General features: G+C 35.7%; 1 protein-coding gene across 1 annotated transcript in view; it reads left to right on the top strand.

Annotated features, from left to right (window-relative positions):
• Window positions 1-3,764: 3,764 nt before the first annotated feature.
• Window positions 3,765-17,461, top strand: part of LOC133525804 (B-cell lymphoma/leukemia 11A) — a 43,279-nt gene continuing 29,582 nt past the window's right edge. Inside the window, exon 1 of the mRNA XM_061862192.1 lies at window positions 3,765-4,874. Coding sequence (XP_061718176.1) covers window positions 4,838-4,874 — 37 coding nt within the window. The 5' untranslated portion in view covers window positions 3,765-4,837. The remainder of the gene's footprint in view (window positions 4,875-17,461) is intronic.

Here is a 17,461-nt window from a genome sequence, read left to right as displayed (position 1 = left end):
TGTCTCTCGCGCAAACTTTTCAGTTTAGAAAAAAATGATATTAGAAACCTCAATATCATTTTTAAAGACCTATCCATAGATACCCCACACGTATGAGTTTGATGAAAAAAGATTTTTTGAGTTTCAGTTCTAAGTATGGGGAACCCCCAAAATTTATTGTTTTTTTTCTATTTTTGTGTGAACATCATAATGCGGTTCATAGAATACATCTACTTACCAAGTTTGAACAGTATAGCTTTTATAGTTTCGGAAAAAAGTGGCTGTGACAGAATCGGACAGACAGACGGACATGACGAATCTATAAGGGTTCCGTTTTTTGCCATTTGGCTACGGAACCCTAAAAAGGGTGTGGGTACTCAGAAAACGATATATAATATAAAAATACTTAAATACATAGAAAACATCCATGAATCTACTGGTATTCGAACCCACGACCATCGGCTTCATAGGCAGGATCACTACTCACTGGGCCAGACCAGTCGTAGAATATATATAACATTTTATTTTAGTCCATCAATTTTTTTATTAGCGAGAATTTGTGTATTGGATAATATTTAAAGTTTCAGACCGGATTTATTTATAGAATTTCAGTGATATGTGTCAGTTAACCCATTCAGCGCTAATCACGACACGTTGTCGTTTTGCCTCTACGCAGCATTTCCTCTACATACCGGGAAACCTATGTTATCGGCTACGACCGTAGTTCAGCATTGAACGTGATGTGTCTGTCATATTTCATATGCACCATTTATCGAAGCACACACCAACAGCTTCGTCTATGTATAAATGTATAAGTATATCTAGTATATCTATGTATGGATCGCTTTTTAGCTATAAGACCGCCTCTTGTTTACCTCTGCTTAATGTGCTGTATTATTTGTATTGTATTGTATGTGTATTTCGTAGCTGATTGTGCTCTACTTCCCCTACATTTGGCTGAATTGTTTCGTTTCAACAGGCGCTTGTTTAAAGTACTTTCAGAAAAATATCCCCGAGTAGACAAAGTTGAAACAACATCTCAACAAACATCATGTCGACACATTGAAAATGTCGCGCGAACAAAAAACTCTGTGAATGCGTTTTCGAATCCGATACTTTCATGGCTATAGCGTTACAAGTCTCAAATTAAGCAATCCGCGTATCCTGTCACACACATGTCATGAGAGGAAGATAAAAAATATGAAACGTGCAATTACGCAACTACCGGTTGACAGAAAAAGTAATGTTGCTCAGTTGCAAGCATGATAAAAAATATACATATATGAACTTAGACCAAACTTCATTCCGCTTACGTTAATAGGTGTAAGTAAAACTAGAACCTAAAGTAAAATATTAAAATGAAGAGGTAGGCAATAGTACATTACGATACAAGTGCGAAAAATAGGAAATCCGAAACGAGTGGCGATAAATTAAAACACGACCGAAGGGAGTGTTTTAAATCGACACGAGTTGCGAATCGTACAACGTTTTACAGTACATATGGCCCTTTAAATGTTCGACATAGTAACGTAATATGCTAATTTTCGCACTCGTGCGGTAAAGTAGTACCAATAGAATAGAATAGAATAGAAAGTTCTTTATTATTTATCATTTTTGTTACATAGAAATATGTCCGCAAAAAGGCGGTGTGTCCTTAATGTAATATGTCTTTTAAGATCTATACATTTAGTTTATGTCGTGTAGCCAATTTATGGCTCACAGGCAAGTGTTATAACCTACGTTAGTAATGTTATTACAATTTATTTGTTTGTTTCATTATTTGTTATTCGAATTTTTATTTTAAAACATGTTCCCTTGAGGGTAGACTCCTTTTACTCACGTATTATTTCTTTCTTTTTTGCTAACAATCTATTTCGCCGATTCTGTTGCTGTATATCATTGGGTTGTATTGACCGTACTTAACATATAGTGGACCAGGGTTCTCTAGTCCTGGGATGCACAAGTTATTAAGTTTGTCTAGCATGTCTCGGTGTAAGTCATGAAGTCTTAGATGCCATGGATCTTCATCCAGTAAGTCCCATAACATTTATGTTGGTATTGAACGAGGAAAACCTCCCGCAGACTAGCCATGCGGTATATATGTAACGTAATAGTACATTACGATACAAGTGCGAAAAATAGTAAATTACCTATTCGCACATGTATCGTACAGCGTTTTACAGTACATATGGTCCTTTAAATTATCGACACAGTAACGTAATATGCTAATTTTCGCACTAGTGCAGTAAAGTAACCATATGTACTGTAAATGTCATTTCCACCATCGGCGACACCTCATATCCACTTGAGCTACAAAATATACTGATAAAATCTTAGTGTGTTTAGTGTATCTCACATACCTACATACATATATGCATATATACAGACACTCTAAAGATACCTATTTATTGTTATTCCTACATCATTACTTTGATTTTAAAAAACTGTACCTATTTTTAAATTGAATAAAAAACAAATAAGTCGGTGTGTTGGACAACCCACACTAAATCAGAGACTTACATAAATTAATTCTCTCATAAATCGTAACATAAACTTAGGCAGTTGAAATAGATAACGAATCAACACAGAATATTTTTTTAACGATAAAAAAAAACCTTCTCTTTACACTTTGATCCGAACCTCTACAAAGGTTCATATCAGAGCGAAACGCGACATAGTTTTCCATGCGCCCCCTATCGGCGAGTAGCGGCACCGGACACACATGCGTGCTACACATCACCATCCCTTTCACCACCCCCTCGCAACCCTACTCCCGACCGAGATAGACATACATCGGTCATTATGTCCCACGCTTTTCACTTCGGAAAACGGACCAGCCTATTTGTCTCTATCTTTTCCTAATGCATGTGAAGATTAGAAAGGAATGGGGATATTTTCAAGGTTGCATCACAAACTGGACATTGGATGACCACGGGCTTTCAGCCTATCATAGCGTGTTTGGTCAAGCGACGGTGAAATTCAAAGGATTCATATAAAACATGTATACGTTCGTATCCAAACAATGTAGCTAAAAAGGTATCAAGCTTCCATTTGTATTTTCCATAATTTAAATAACATCTTTTCGTATCACTCAAACAATTGACAAAATTTTCGTCAATCAATCAAAATTGCTAAAACAATTCACAAATTTAAAAATCGAACGTAAAGTTCCCAGAGTTCGTTCAGAAACAATTATGAAAAAGTTCTTTTTCGCCGGCGTTCTCGCGGCAGTTAAGTCGCGACTGACACTCATAAAACTTATTAAAGTCAAGGACCGACCGAGATAAGTTCCTCGTGGCGTCTTAAGTAAAATAACGTCGGGAAAAATCGTCGTGCTCTAAAACTTGGTGGAGTGAGAGTGAAAAATGTAGTGGGGCAGCGTAGGTTCGTGCGTGTTTGAGAGGTGAATTATTTAGTACAAGTTATCGACTACATTTTTAACCCTTTAACATTTCAGACTCATTACTACCCTACTTATTCTAGCCTATATTTTTCAGTGTACATTTATTTCACTACTTAGTCTAGTCGAAGTAATATTTTTACACGCAATTCATGCGACGTCTACAGACACGTGTTGCTACGAGCGTAGCATTCGTAGCGCTACGGGGAGCGATTTGACTCGTAATAAAATAGCATTGTTAAATTTTTGTTTCCATCGAGTTCGATACATTTTAGGGTAAATGGTACGAAAGTATGCCAATTTATAAACCTTCGGATTTTTTGTATTTAATACAAGCATAGGAGAAAGGATACAGTCTAATAAATCAATTATTAACACTTTTTTTAATATTTAAGTGGAAACCGACCGCACCTCATAGGTCCGTTCAATTAAAAATTCCATCTCCTAATCGAGTCATGAAATATGCAAGCAAATATTATCCCTTTTCTTTTGTACGCGTTGCATCTTCGCCCCACCCGCGCACGCACACCAACGCACGGCACTTATGATCGATGGCCGTCTCTGTCGCGCGCGGGCGTACGGGCGCGCGGGAGGGACGCTCGGTCTCGCTCGTTCAGCCGAGGCGGCTGCGACCGCGAGTAACCCCTGGCTATCCGTACGGACTCGCACGCGCCCTCGTCGGCCGGCCGAGAGAGATGGCGCGAGTCGTGGACATGCGGAGGCCGCGGAGCCCTCGCGCGAAGGGACACAGGACAGACGCTCTCGGACATCGGGCGAGAGCGGGCGGCCGGCCGCGCACCTGCTACACCGCTCCGCACACGCGGTACTCGAGCGCGACGACTATATCGTAAACTGAAAATACAACTCCTATTATTACGTTTTACTCTCTTATCGTTGATTTTAATCTTCTTTAATAAATAGTATTAATCCGTCTCATTTGAACATTTTAGTGAACTTTCCAAAAGACAGTGTAAATAAATATTTTCGAACTGAAAAGTGAAAAAGTTTTATCATGCTATAAAATCTGAAGTGTGACCAACAGCCACGTTCGCCAAATAACGAAATCGCCACTAGGTGTGGATTGATTAGATTACACTGAGACGTTCATTCAAGTGTTGATAAGAACGTATGACCAAATTTTGGCGAATAAATATCCGAAGAGCCAACCGGTGGACAGCAACATGAAAAGAAAAAAGTAAGCAAGTTGATAAGCGCAAAATAATTTGCTAAACATGAAAAAGTTACGAAGATGACTAGAAATTTTACGCAAGTTTTCTGCCGTCGGACTTTCGACTATCCTCGACCCCGTTATCAAAAACTTTTTAAAACACCGAACGATAAGCCGTCGGGGCTGTGAATGTGAAGTGCCGAACTGTCGCCAGATACCGAAGATATTTAGATAAAATTCTTGTTGATAAAGAAGTTGTTGAAGATCTAAAAATAGGTGACCAAATCAAGATGAGAATCAAGATGCCAGCTGTACGCATCGCGCAAGGTAAGTCACAAAACAATTCACAAAGATAAAGTGAATCAATAAATACTATAATCAATTATAATCATTGATCATCTATATTTTACAAACTGCTGGCCAGAAATTAATGTAAAATAATAAGCAAAAAAACTACAAAACCCGATTTAAATTTGGCATACAAATTTTTGCTGTGAGATTTCTATTAAATCTCTAATAAGACAATCACCGTCAAAGGCACAAAATTTAGCGAAACGCCGCACACAGCCGACACAAACACTGTGCCTCGGAGACTCTATTCAGCGCAACGAGCTACTTAATACCCGGGCCCCGTGTCAATATTGACGCAAGACGATTGTGGTCATCGTTGTCCGAGCTGAAAGGGCTTTCATCAGCTGACTGGCTCGCTGTAAGAGATAAGGGTGCGCGGTCAAACATGTGTGGAAAGTTTGCGGCAACTTTTTTGATGGAAATTGTGAGATTGTTACAGCTAAAAATAAATACGAAATTATATGGGAAAATACTTGTTCAAATTTAAAAGGTAAAGACAGATTTTTTTTTACATAATGCGAAAATAAGGTACAATTAACAAAGATAATAAAATTGCTAAATTTAGCTAGGTGTACTAAGTACCCATTCAAAACAAAGGCCCGGTGATAAAAAGTAGGTTGTATTTAAAATTTGATCTAAAGACCTACGTAGTCATAAATTTAAGTGACGAGATATTTTGAGAAATAATAAGAAAAAAGAAACAATATTTGATGCACTTTAACTAAATGTTTTGAAAAAATAAAAAAACATTGACTAAATAAAAAAATACATGTCAACGATTAGGTTATTCAACGAGAGAGAACTAAATAAAATAAAAAATGATGAATGCTGATTCGAAAAATTCAAGAAACTAAAAAAAAAATATAGTAAATTAACAATCCAAAACATTGACCACTGCAAACACTAGAAACTGTTTTACTTCGTTAACTTGTATTTACCATTGTCGCGCGTTCCCACTGGGACTGGCCAACAGTTATATATTTTAATTGCACATTGTTGCACTGGAGGTTTCTCATGCTTTACTTTAGCTTAAATTAAACGGACGATACATCTACGTTCTCTGGCGGAAATTGTAACTGTCTTGTTTGTTTGTAGTGCAACCTGTGTTTAAGCTACTTTTTGTTATTGTTGGTTTGATGCTGAATGGGTATTAATTTGTGACATGAGAAAAGAAAGTATGCTATATCGAATTGATAAAGGCAGCAAAATTTTATCTGTAATGTGTACCTACACCTAAAAATGTAAAAATCTTGATTTGTGGATATCCAAAATGTATTATTATGGGATTAAAAAAATAATGCCCTAAGCGAATTTAGTGATAGATTAAGCTTTGATCAACTAAATGAACGGCGAGTGATTCAGTAATATTTGTCTATCAAATATCCTATTCACTCAATGACGTTCTATATCAGTAAACCAGGAATATATTCTATAATTAGCAAATGACTTAAACAAATAATAAATAAAGTGCAAAAATAATTTTGCATCACAACCAGCAATTAATCCAGAAGGTTAACGTCATAAAATTAAATATTCCATGATTTCTGCGTGCAATACTCATTGAGAGCGGAGCGGTGTGCACGCGCACGGCATCTCAAAGCTGTTATCGCACACATGGGCAATTAGTCCAAGTTGACCGGAGGCGACGGACCACTCTCATTGGTCGCTGCCACCATGACGTCACCGACATCTGCGGCCGTCGCGCCCGATTGGTCGACACGCGTCATTTCGTCGATGACACGTTTGTTCTTATTTTGAACGTAAGAACTTCGAGGTACTCAGTTTTTGCCGTTCCCAACAATGGAATCTCGAACCCCATTCGTATACTTGAACCAACCTTTTGTGTAGATATACATAGCTATAACTCACAAAAACGTTGTAATTGCAGGGTAGATTTTTTTAAATCGAAGGATACAGTATCATTAACTCTAATTAGAAATGTTGCACTAAATGACACCGTGTCATGGGGCATTAAAAATTTAAACGATCCAGGGACAGGTTTTAACGTACTAATCCCAATTACGCTTGAGGGTAGGTAGAGACCGAAACTTTTCGGCTTTTTAAAACCCTCCTCAAAAGTGTGAATTCAGGAATCGTGAAATCACTTTATCAGGTACAGGCTAGACGGGAGACACCGCGGTAACTTTTCAACAAACTTTTAAAAATCAAAGTTAACTTTTGAACGGCGAGCGCGACCCGGATAAATAAAATATTAAACGTGGGTACAACCTTTTTGCAAAAGGCCTTTGTCGCTAATTGATGTGGTTTTTTGTTTGGATATCTGGCTTTTAATTGGTATCGTTTGTTACATGCTGTGACCGTATTCTCCACATCTGTTTTGAAACAGATTTTTTTTAAGTCAATGTTTTTTTGTTACATTATTCATTCCGCCTAAACGTAGTCAAAAAGTACTATGAATTCATCAACACAAGCTCTAATATCTTTGATTGTAAAACTATACCCAACATTTTTTTCTTCATAGAGAAATACCTCTTTAAAACAACTAAATATATTACGGTTGTATTTTGATTCGATGCCATTGGATCCGGTACAAAATTGAATGAATGCTACATAAAAGAGCCGCACGTCAATTTAAACATTGCTTATATCTTGTCCATTCCCGCTTGGCGATTCAATATGTCTTCATTAAGGATATCGCAGAATCGCATTACAACCGGATTTATCGATCACGATGCCATGTTACTTATAGCTCTATCACTGACCTTACCGTAATTATAGTAATTATGATAATAATTACATTGAATACTGGAAAAACATTTGTATTAACAATTGAAATTGCATGTGTAAGCGAAAGAAAATCAATAAGCTGAGGTCGATGGAAAATTCTTTTTGTGTTTGTTAATTAAGACAGAGAGCAATTAAAATATACAAATATAAATATACTTTTAATCGACAACTAAAACAGTATCTTACAAAATATTTAGTTACGTCCAGAAAAAAAACGTCCGTTAATTACGTGAGGAGATTTTGAGGATTTTTGACTCCCCCTGGTGAATGTCGTGAGATTTGTCTCGACTCCCTCCTTCCCCACTAATCTCACGTGAGATCTTTCAAATTTTGTATTTTGACTCAACATGTTTGAGTATAAAATGAATTTGATTTATTAAACAAAACACAATTTGCGTTGTGATTTTTATTGAGAGTAGTAAATAGTATTTGAAATCATTTACATATTTTAGTCTTATAGAAACATATTTTACTTTAAATTAAGAGGAAAGGGGACGACCACTTCTCCATATAAACGTTAGTTCCCATTTTCTTCTCTGGAAAAATTATGGAAAATATTTTTACATAATTTGATGTACAAGTGTACTAACCATATCTATGCCCCTACGTATGACTTTTTTCTATATTATGATAACTTATTGTAAAAATGAGGAGCGAAAAACAGTTTACATACAAAGTTTTAAATTCTCCTACTCCTAACTCATATTATAATTAAACATTCGAAAAAAATTAAACGTAGGAGCATAGCTGTGGTTTAATATAAGTACACCAAATTGTGCCAAAATATTTTCAATGATGTTAATATCCAGATAAGAAAATCAGGACTACGTTTGTATCAAAAGGCGATTTCGCACGGGTTCTTTACTTTCGTCTTAATCTAAGTCTCACAAATTTTTACACAATTTTTGCCCGAAAAAAATACGTGTTATTTGCCCCCCTCCCCACCGCCCTGAAGTCCTCACGTTATTCATGGACGCCACCAAACGGCCTTTTTTGTTACGGTGTAATTAGGTACCTATATTGTTTAATGTCCAGAAACCGCACATTCTAAAATACAGCGAATAAACTATTTAAAAAGTTGCTGAAACTCCGAATCAACTATTATAAATTGCATGTAGATAGTTATGCAGCTACATACGCAATCGTGGGAAAGAATCAAGAGTCCCATCTCTTACAAATGCAAGTCGAAGAAGAGCACCAATAAATTGAATTCGTCAAGAGAACATATAAATTTAGCAATCGACATCTTTACATTAGAGCGGAACAGGGACAGGAGAAAGGAGACAACCCGGGAACTGGCAGTTGATATTTAAATTATGGGAATCAAGTTAATTTTCGAATTTAGAATAATGATTCCGCGGACGGCGGCCACCCGTTTTGAATTTCGATCGAAGTGGACCGGCTGCGTTTTTTTTTAATGTCCGTAGCGATCGGCATTTTGCATTTGTGATTCTTAAGATAAAGACGTATGGATTTACATATGTTATGTCAATGGAGGCCCTGGCAACATTTAAATTGGATTTATTAGTCCGGTCCTATTAAGCAGTACAAAACGACGTTGGGGGCATTATTAAAAAGATATAGTATTTCGATCGATCGACATTTATATCATTCATCACATGATATAAATTAAATCGGATGACCAAAATGCTTACGTTATACGTTTGAGATTAACAAGCAAACCATTGACAGAGAAAAGGATTACCCCTGTTAACAATACAAATCGTGTTGCAAACAATAAAAACAGTAGCTAAACATCTTTGTGAACGGTTTAGACTTAATCTTGGGATGTAGATGGAACGGGCGATAATACACCTTCAGTAACTTATCGCCTACAAGAAATCGGCGCTCATTGTGACCACTTTTTTTGTTAACCTTATTCGAAGTATTGATTTTGATCATTAAATTAGGAAGTATAAACTGATTTGTTTCGATAAATAAATATAAACCTTTCCTGGCTTTATTTGAAACAAGTATAATGTTATATATATATATATATATATATATATATAGTCAAAAGCATTCCATATAAATCTTATAATCATGCTTAAATTCTAAAAGACTCATTTAACAAATTATCGTAATGCGTTGCTTTAAGAGAAGCCATTGTATTTTCATCCCGGGGCAAATCTTTGACCAATGTCCGCCCATTAGGCTCAATTAAGGGGCCTACGAAAATAAATACTCGGCCAAAATACAATGGGATAAAAAATGTTCATAACAAGAATTAATTTATTGTTAGTCCGCGATCAATAGCCGGGAGTGGGTGGACAGTCTCTCAAGTCCATCTTTGTCAGGCTCTAATACCAATTTGTTATTGTCGGCCTTTCAATGTTAGAGCCGATTTAAAGTTTGGTAGGTGTTATTAGGTTGAGACGTGTCGACAGATTGAAGGTGTCAGCTTTTAGAACACTGCCTTGCAACATACTTGAAAGGCTGATAAATAAAAAGGTCATACGATACGATGCTTATAGTTAGGCTTTTAGAAAAAAGTCAGTGGACACATTTTAAAACCCATCAAATAGCCAAAGAAAGGATGTAAAGATTTATCAAAATCATACATGTTGACAAAGGCCCAACCCCGACTCGGATAGAGGCACCTGAAGCTCCAATATTTTCCCATGGTCAAACTGCTATAAACACCTCGACAAAAAATACACAGTGGTCCTTTGACAAACAATTGGTCAAAAGATTTTTTTTGGGCAAAACAGGCTCACACACCCACATACTGCCCGATAACGTTTCTACAATGCCGAATGGGGTTGGTTTCCGAAGCATAGGCAAAATAACTATTGTGTGTCATTATGCGTTCCTTTCATCAATTTTACTAGAAAAGGGTTTACAAGTGTCACTTTCTATATTTTTTTTGCTATTGTGTTTTAATCGACGGCTGCTGTATTGAACGGTTCAGGTTTATTCAGTTCGTTGATTGTGATCGTTACTGATTCAAATCTGTACTGTATCTATATCGATAAAAATATGGATTAAGTAAATTTAATATTTTGTAGTCTTATCTTAAGCTAAGGTGTATTAACATCTACTAGTTTATATTTATAGGTATTTTTTAAATTATGTAAATCTCCGTAACATGCTCACATAACTTTTACTTTGTAATCACTAATTTCTTTCTGATTCCACGATTTTATCCAAGTATTATTCAACGAAATCAGATTTTTTTCTTTATTCTACCTGATCTTTACATCGCCCGTGATCTTCGGATTCCTGACCCTTGTCCAAAGCCTTTTGATACCACGTCGGATCGTGTTCTGTGCGATATTCACCACACGTCACGGACGTATTTAATAGAGCACGCTATTGAATTACATCCATTTTCGATTCGCAAAAGGATGTTTTTTCAGTTTGCGCGCGTAAACAAACGAGCGCTAACCATTTTTTGTCCTCTGCCGCATTCCTTTGGAGTTTACTAAGTTTATTATGTAAAAGTTCTTAATATTACTAGAGTTCATAAAAATATCATTAAAAAAATGTTAAAGCACATTATCAATATACAGTGTGTCCCTAACCATTGGACAAAGCCGAAATGTACATATGCATCAGGGTATTTAGAACCAGTGTACAAAGTATCATAACAACCGGTGTAGCGGTTTCGAAGAAATTAACAAATTACCATTTTTTACTTTGGAGCAGCCCGTAGGTATGTGTTAGTAGCTCCTAAAGTAATATCCTCAAAGAATAGTATGGAACCTTCTTCGACCTTTTTGATTATCTTTATTTATTTATGACACTAATAAGCTTCTGACTTTTGAAAAATGTCATCATTATCAAATATTTCGAACAAATTGTCAAAAACACTGCCAAAGATTAACACAGTGTGTTTGTTTTTGTTGTCGATTATTGCAAATAAGTTTTGTTCGAACAAAATAATTTTTATCTTTTGTTCTAATTAAAAAAATATTAACGTCAGAGCATTTCTGAGAAGTAACACTACGTGGGATTTCAGGGTTTGTCCAATGGCTAAGGTCACCCTGTATGTGTTGAATTACAAACTAACATGAAACCGCCACCAATTAAGTTTAGACAAATAGATCAAAATGATAGCACCATAAAGCAATTAAATTCACATCATTCATTGAAATATCAACTCGCTAAAACATTAATCGTATTTAGTCAAAGCATAGGGCAAAGTATTATAAATCTAACAACCGCCCACGACACCAGAACAATACCAACACACGAAACAACACAACATAAATCATAAGCGAACATCGACTATCGTCTTTCACTGGGCCCTGTGTTGATGATTTTTAACACCCACTTTATCTTAAACGGAACAATAACTTGTGATAATGTGATAGAATTGAATCTAGAAGGCGTGATGAAGGATATATTACCATTGTTTCATAAATCAGATCTCCATTTTTGGAGCCTAAGTATCACTGAAGTAATTGCTAAAATAATTGAAGAAAGGAAGGTAGACGCTACAATCTCTTCGTCGTATCGTCGTAGATATACTCAATATATTAGTGATATAGTGATATATAGTAACAATTTTGATTTGTAAGGTGACGTGTCATTTCTGACAGCAAGCAGTAATTGCAATTTCAGTTGAATATTGAACCATAGTAACAAGGTACACAGTTCTATTTAAAGTATACATCAGTACCCCTACCCCCCGTACCAATGACTTTTTCAGAACGTATGTACAAAATATCATTTTAGCAGTCGCTTTTTCGTGAAGAAAAACATCACGGGGAAACCGGACTAATCCCAATAAGGCTTAGTTTACCCTCTGGGTTGAAAGGTCAGATGGCAGTCGCTTTCGTAAAAATTAGTGCCTACGCCAATTTTTGGGATTAGTTGCCGAGTGGGCCCCAGGTTCCAATGAGCTGTGGCAAATTGCCGGAACAACGCGAGGAAGATGATGAGAAGGTTTACAAGACATACAAACACAAACGAACTCAATGTAAAGACTCCAAAAGTTCAATTCAAAGTACACTACACCAATAATCGCGAACAGTCACTCGGTCCAAAGGATATAGAATCCCAATCGTAGGTGTTGCATTTCCGACTACACCGTACGCTAGTCGCAACATTGTAGAAGCGGTCGTCTACTTTCCTCTTAGAGTTAAGATTAAGAGGATAGTGGACGACTCTTTCGCCATACAAATATTATACAGACCTTATTTTTCAGAAAATAGTTTTACACGATTTGCTTTAGTTAATTTATACATTGCTATGCTCCTTCGTTGGATTTAACTTCAATTTAAAAGTAGTGGTATAAAAAATAAGATCTTTAAAAAAAAGTTTTTTTTTTACAATTTAATCATTAAAAACAGAACAAAAAAAAAAACAAACAAAAGGGCATCGGTTGTATAGCTGGGTAATGTACCTCAAATTGTGTAAAAATATTTTCCATTATGTTAATATCTAAAGAGGAAATAAGGACTACTTTTTTAGGTAAAAAGAAGCAGTTGACGGATTTCCTCTTAACATATGCATAGGATAGTTAAAGGGTCAGAGTTGTAGGTGATTATAACATTATTTGAAGTCATTTGGGTTTTGGGTTAAGTAGGATTCTGGGTAGTGAACAATTTGCAATATTTTTGATGCACTGAAGTAATGTTGAACTGAGTGACAATGCTTCGTCGCTTAGGAATATATAAGGATAAGAACGTAATAGTATTGCATTTGCGACTACAATGTATGTTAGTTGCAATATTGAATGAGTAGCATAGGTTAGTTAGAGGGTCGTAGTCACAGTTGGAGGTGACACTAACATTCTTTGAAGTTTGGGGGAATTAAGGATTCACTCTAAGAGAGATGTTGATATTGTTGAACGTGTTCAGTTTCAAATACTTATGTTCTTTTATTTGAACATCTGTGTTTAAAATGGGTGAAGGGTAGGTGTGCCCTTTAAATGGGTTAATTAGCAATAACCTACGGTAAAAATCACCCAGAATCTATGCTCCATCACACGCTCACGCCCCAGCGGCATACGGTCGTAACTGCATTTGTATGCTGGGAGCTTTCCCATACCGGGCACTCGTGACCGCTCGCCTTGTTACCGATGACCTGCGCCGAGATTATGCACTTACATCCGTCTGTGCGATGACTGTTTAATTGAGGCCATGTGAGTACGAAACAAAGGTTTCGCGCGTTTATGGCGAGTGGAGATTAACTTTCTTGCTTTATGACCGGTTTAGTAAAAATGGCGTAAAGATATGAAAAGTTATGGAGAGTAGGCATTATTTACTTTGCGAAGATACTATTAGCTATATATGTACATAAATGAGTGTGGAAATAAGAATCATTGTGTTTAGGATTGCCGTGATGTCTAGAAGTTAAATTCAGAAATATTAGATAGTACAAGCTTAACTTACATACAACTACTACAAGGTAAACTTACTTACTTTATACATACCATTACGCATTATCTTCCAATCAATCTCTGGTCAAAAAGATTTAAAATTATTATTGGTGCGATTCAGAATCGCACTGTAAAAAATATTTTTTGGGCACAATATTTATATTTTGGGTTTCTTTTTCACACTTAAGTACAGGTCATTGGGCAGGCATTTATATTGTGGATGTGACCGCTCATTGTTTCCGATGACCTGAGATTTTGCACTTACATCTTCGTGCACGGTGTCCGTTTAATTGAGGTCACACTGAAACAAAGCTTTCGCGCCTTTATGACCCATAACTTTCTTGAATTCTTATGGTTTATGAGTTTAAAGAAAAAAGTTATAAACAATAAAAAATACCTTATAACGTACTTAAACAAATATTATATTGAAGTACCTAAATGTGTTTAAAAAATACAAGGTAAACTGTAAGATAAAACAGTTTAAACAGTTATAAATTTGTAAAAACACTAAAATCAAAAGTTACTCACTCAACTTATTTCGAGTTCAAATATTAGTAGAAGTACCTATTTTTCCTTTATTCATTTTAATGTACCTATTACTACTTTGCTCTAGCATCTTACAATCCGAGAACTAATTGTCATGAAGCTACAAATAACAGAGTAGGCAACTCAAGCGTTAAACATCTTAAGGATAAAGAAAAATAATATAATTTCTGCTACTAAATATCTACCTTCTATTTTACGAGTCTAGTTATGTACTACAATAACCAACGAAATCAATAAAAAAAAATAAAAAAAGCCTTTTATTTACAATTAATAATCACTTAACTAGTGTATTAAGTAATAGCGAATTAAACAATCAAAATAAATAAATAAAATTTATTAATAACCGATGTTTCAAAGCGTCCACCAACATAAGATCCCTTTTATATCAATGATATCGACTTCCTTGTAAATCAATTTGACACTATGATTATACTACTGTGTCCTTAAAGCAAATAATGTCACAATCTGATTTAGGATTTTTTTTTATGTGTAATTCCTATATTTACTGAAAAGCGTAAACTATAATTAAAAATCTTAAATGGCAGGCGGGCAGTTCCTATATCGATAAACTCAATTATTGATACTTTTCTCATATACCTACTAGTTATCCCTCCAAACATACCATTTGTAAAAATATAATTGTATTAAAAGTATAAACATGAAACAATGTAAAACTAAATTCCCATTTTCTTTATTTTAAACAGATTTTTGAAACTTTTCTCATAATTTCTAACCTAACATTCATATAAAATAAATAATATGCTTTGTGTAAACTTTAGACTTCGACTCGGAAATAAAACTTGTAAAAAATATACACTTACAAACAAAGCCCGGGACAATCACTTGTATAGGATAGGAGAGAAGCATCGATAATTGATTTGATCGATATAGGAACTCCCTGTCTGCCATTAAATTTTGCCCTCAATATTCCTGTTTGGACATATCTCTTTAACTTACGAATACGAGAGTAGTATTCTAAAGATTAGCACGCAGGCGTGTCATTCCTATCTCTCACCTAGCGTGCTAGTTCGTCACATGGGTAAACTAGTGTAAAGTGCTCTCCACGTACGCACGTTTCTTATGGATCTCAAGATCAAGTTATACTGGAGACCGTGATAGCTCGGTTCTATGCTCTCATGTAACTAAATCAGCGCGGGCGGCGATAAATTTGACGCGATGCGCGATCGCCTGATAACCGCCGACTGACCCGCCATTGTTTGTTGGGAACGGATTGAAACTTTGAATTAAATGGAAGCATTTTTAAATGCGGTATCCGCTGGGGTCATTGTTGTTCCCGGGGTGTTAACAGAAGCTTTTTTTTTACAAAAATGTCCTAATTAATTAAGGCATTGGTAATATTTTCAAAAATGTTCATAATTAGAATCACTGACACATTATAATAATATAACTTTGAATATGAATTAGTAATTTATTTTATTACACAATAATTATAGTTCTACACTAAACGATGTTTTCTTCAAGAGGAATATCAAATTGAACCTTTTTTGTACATTGTAATCTACGGTATAGGTTAATGACAATATAATTTTTTTTAGAGCTCCGTACAAAACTGTTTGCGGAGCACTTATGAGGTCACTTCGGTCTTGCAAATCGGTTATTTAAGTTCAAATCAGACAAGATGTATAACTTCGTAACATTTGCGTTACATTGCCTTCTCCATCTATTCCTAACTCCGTGATGCGAACTGCGAGGCATTAAGCGACTTAATTCACGCCACGGTAATTGGTTTCATCAACGTACCTCACCCATACCGACCAGCTCCACTTGATCCCTCCCTAACCGTCAACATTAGCTTATATCGACCGCGTTTAGTTTATATCGATACATTTAGGGGCCTCCTTATGCTGGACTGAAAGATTAATCGAGATGTAGGAAATGATCGATGAGAACGATGCAACCTCAAGTTTTTATGGGTGCATATAAAATCTGCGGACACGGAAGGCTTTTTTGAAAAAGATTGTATGGATGGGGAATAGCAGTTTCTGTTAATTAAGCATTAGTTTATAAACTACTACAGCCGCATAAAACGACAATTAGTAATTTAGGTGTCTATTATTTATGAATACTGTTTTTACAAAGTACTTTGGAATCAATGTTAGTGTGTTTATTATGTGCAATCAAAAAAATATAGATAACTTATGAAAACTAAAATTCTTAGTATTTGTAAACCACGTCTATTTGTCTAACATGACATGTCAAAAAATGCAGATGTCAAATACCACCGCAATGTCAGCAAACGTCCCACGCTGTCTTGCGAAGATACCGCAACCCTTTTAGAATCCTACACAATACCAACAAAAGATTCCTTGACCAGAATCAGAGCATTTGGGAAAGTTTTTTTTTGCAAACATGGTAAATTGATTCCACGGTCCTTCCGCTTTAAATGCGTGAGATGGGAAACCATTAGAACAAGTCTCTCGGAGATAAATTAATTAAAGCTAATTAAATTAATTTTGCTTTTTATTATTTTCGTTATTTGATTTCGTTAATTTTGGAGAAAATGGGAACTTGAATCATTCAACAACAAAATCATAATTATTAATATTTTAATGATGGTAAGCTATTATCATATACACTAACAATTTAAATATATTAAGCCGTCTCAATATCAATAATAAAGAATGTCATTGATGATATTGTTGAACCATAATCAAGTACAAAATAAGCACTACTTTTTCGAAATTAACTTTTGAAAAACGCATTATTTACAAAAACCGCAGCATTCCATTTCGAATTCTATAACAATTATACAGAATACAAAATGGCAGTAGTTTCTTTTGGAACTTGATTCTCTTCGATATGCAAGTTGTTTCACACAAGAGAAACCGCGACTGGACCGACTCCCGCGCATCACGCGTCGCATTGTCCGGCGTAATTGCCGGGTCGGAAGCCACCTGTTCCGTTTTCACACGGTGCAGGT

The sequence above is a fragment of the Cydia pomonella genome, chromosome 15 (genome assembly GCF_033807575.1).
Source record: "Cydia pomonella isolate Wapato2018A chromosome 15, ilCydPomo1, whole genome shotgun sequence".
NCBI classification, from domain to species: domain Eukaryota; kingdom Metazoa; phylum Arthropoda; class Insecta; order Lepidoptera; family Tortricidae; genus Cydia; species Cydia pomonella.
This window is presented reverse-complemented; position numbering and strand designations above follow the sequence as displayed.